Raw genomic sequence first — 2,846 nt, 5'->3', positions numbered from 1 at the left:
AAGAGTACATAATAGGAGAATAATATTATCTCCTATTATGTTTCCTATTATAGTGTGATATATATCTCCGATTATATATATCTCCTAGTATGTACTCTTGATATATATATATATATGTATATCAAGAGTACATAATAGGAGATTATTACTCCTATTATGTGTGGAGATTATTACTCCTATTATGTACTCTTGATATAATTATAATAATGTGATAGACGTAAATGCTTTTAGTGAATGCTATGAGTTAAGGAATGAGTACATGCGACTATTCCTCGCTAAGCTGGTTGCAGCAAGTTGTTTGGAATACATTCAGATTTAATTTTCAATTGGTTAATGATTATTACTTCCGAATGCAATTTATCGGTTGAAATCGTCGGTTAAGATGACTAATCAAATATACTTAATCAAATCGCCGGAATACTCAATGCTCACTCATACTCAATACTTGGTACTCAATACCCAAATTTTTGCTTCGGACGCATTTTTATAAAAGTCACGTATTATTTTGTCACAGTGGACGCCAATTACCCGGAAACTGCGTCGCAGCCCGGCGAGGAAGCAGAGACCGCAGTTTCTGACGACGAGGGTGACGTCATAGGCGAGTACGTCACTGAGGTCGAGGAAAATCCCGAAATGACCATCATCAACAGTCGGGACCGCACGATCATGATGCCGACGGGAGCCTTGTCCGTCTCCGGCCACCACCCCGAGATGGCGCCCGAGGACGGCAGCAGCACCGACGGTGGCGCCGCCTGGAAGCTGTCCGGTTGCGTCGACGGCGCCGGTCGCATGTACGAGATCGGAGAGCGCATGACGATTAGCGGCGACCCGTGCGAGATGTGCCGTTGCCATGACAACGGGAAGCCACTGTGCGCGATGGCGTCGTGCGCGGGACCACCGAGCCGCTACTGCCGCGCCATCTACACCGCCGACAACACCTGCTGCCCCGAGTGGGATTGCTCGGCGCCGACGCTGACGCCATCTGGCGACTACGACGTCGTCAACATCGTCGGCGACGGTACCGGGATTGAGGAGGAGCTACATGAGTACGTCGAGCCGCTGTCGCTCGGCTGCGTCTTCAAGGGCTTCCTGTTCCAGAACGGAGAGAGCTTCCGGCGGGGCTGCGACGCGTGCTACTGCAGGGACGGACGCGCCGAGTGCGTGGCGGTGAAGTGCAATGCGCCGAAGCCAGGCTACGAGTGCATCATCGTCAACAGGGGTAAACCAAAGTCGTGCTGCCCGCAATACCGATGCAAGAAAACTAGGTAAGCTGCGCTGCCGTGCTTGGGGTCTGTACGTGTAACAGCAATCAGTGCAGAGGAATTATATATTTCTCATATATATATATATATATATATATATATATATATAATATATTTATATATATATATATAGCAATCGAAATGATTTTGTTAAATTGCTCGAAATTCATGACGTGTATTGGATGATTAAATGAATTATTGCGTGTACGTGCATGGGTAGATGCGTTATATTTTTGCTCTAATGTTGGCGAAACACTCATGTTCTCCTTGTAATTTTTACGTATAGAGGACCAAAGAAGGTCGGAGAGGAGTCGAGACTTGCCGCCCTGTGGGCTAACTGGAAGCAACAGCAGCTGGAGCAGCAGGGGCTGCGACGCGGTAGGAGGCAGTAGAGGCGCCTCTCCTTCATGCCATATGAGTGGATCCACCGACAACGCAGAGAGTTCCGGGAGATAGCGCAGGAGGTCGCTACATTCGCGCGCCATCAGTGTTGGTGGCGCCATCTTGCGGGAGTCACCGAGGCGGCGTCGACTGCGGCGTCTGCTGGAACCTGCGATTGCGACGTGTCCTTTTATACTGAGTGTAACGGGTAGGGTCGTTGAACGGGGACGGGTCGTCGCGGCCTCTCTCCGGAAGAATTGCTAAATGACTCGAGCGATAACGCGTGTCGAATCGTGGGTGGCATGCATGTAGGCTCATGCTGTCGCTGGCACACGGTTCACCATTCGTGGCTCGCTGGGAGAGCCCGAAGTACGACACGCGTTCAGCCCAAAAGCGAATACATTGCAATTCTTCGTCAGCGATCATATATGTGTGTGTACGTATATGATGATGTTATATATATATATATATATATATATATATCAAGAGTACATAATAGGAGAATAATATTATCTCATATTATGTTTCCTATTATAGTGTGATATATATCTCCGATTATATATATCTCCTAGTATGTACTCTTGATATATATATATATATGTATAATTACTTATGTATATACTCATATTTCAAGTATTTTGAAGTATTCTTCATTGAATGATACTCGAAGCGGTTTTATACATTTTGCTATTCATCTTGTTTGTTCGAGTGGAAGCCTGTGCGAGGTGATCATATCTATCTATATAATTATATATGTAAATTAGTCACACTTAAGTCATATCATGAGTCCCATTTGGCGTTGGAAAATACCGAAAGCGAGAGCTGGCGAACGTACGTCGCACTTAAACTTCCGTGTGTACCCCGTAGAGAGTAAATCCGCCTCGCCCATGGGTGTCTGTGGCCGGGAGGCTGAGTGAAACAATCGGGCGCTGAACTTGCCGCGAAATACCTGCGTTCGTCTGCGCAGCTGCTGTTGCCGCGTCTCAACGACGTCCCCGTCGGCAAACGGGACGGGGCGAGGCTTGGCAGACAATGCGCAAACGTACGGAGCTTCTGCTACCTACAAGGCAAGCAGGCAGTCGCGTCCCCGCCACCTTTGGGGCGCATTCGATTGGAGCATACAGATTTCATGTCGGCTATGTCGTCAGCATCATCAAACGCTGCTGGGTTCTTGTCAAACGTCCTCGCAGCCCCACCCTAGTG

The 2,846-nt window shown here is 47.8% G+C and overlaps 1 protein-coding gene across 1 annotated transcript in view; it reads left to right on the top strand.

Annotated features, from left to right (window-relative positions):
- Positions 1–2,139, top strand: part of LOC106817222 — a 32,035-nt gene extending 29,896 nt beyond the window's left edge. Inside the window, exons 3-4 of the mRNA XM_014821886.1 lie at positions 515–1,265; positions 1,549–2,139. Coding sequence (XP_014677372.1) covers positions 515–1,265; positions 1,549–1,654 — 857 coding nt within the window. The 3' untranslated portion in view covers positions 1,655–2,139. The remainder of the gene's footprint in view (positions 1–514; positions 1,266–1,548) is intronic.
- Positions 2,140–2,846: the final 707 nt, after the last annotated feature.

Source organism: Priapulus caudatus, unplaced genomic scaffold (assembly GCF_000485595.1).
Source record: "Priapulus caudatus unplaced genomic scaffold, Priapulus_caudatus-5.0.1 Scaffold1638, whole genome shotgun sequence".
Classification (NCBI taxonomy): Eukaryota; Metazoa; Priapulida; class Priapulimorpha; order Priapulimorphida; family Priapulidae; genus Priapulus; species Priapulus caudatus.
Note: the sequence above shows the minus strand (reverse complement) of the source record. Positions and strands in the feature narration are given on the sequence as shown.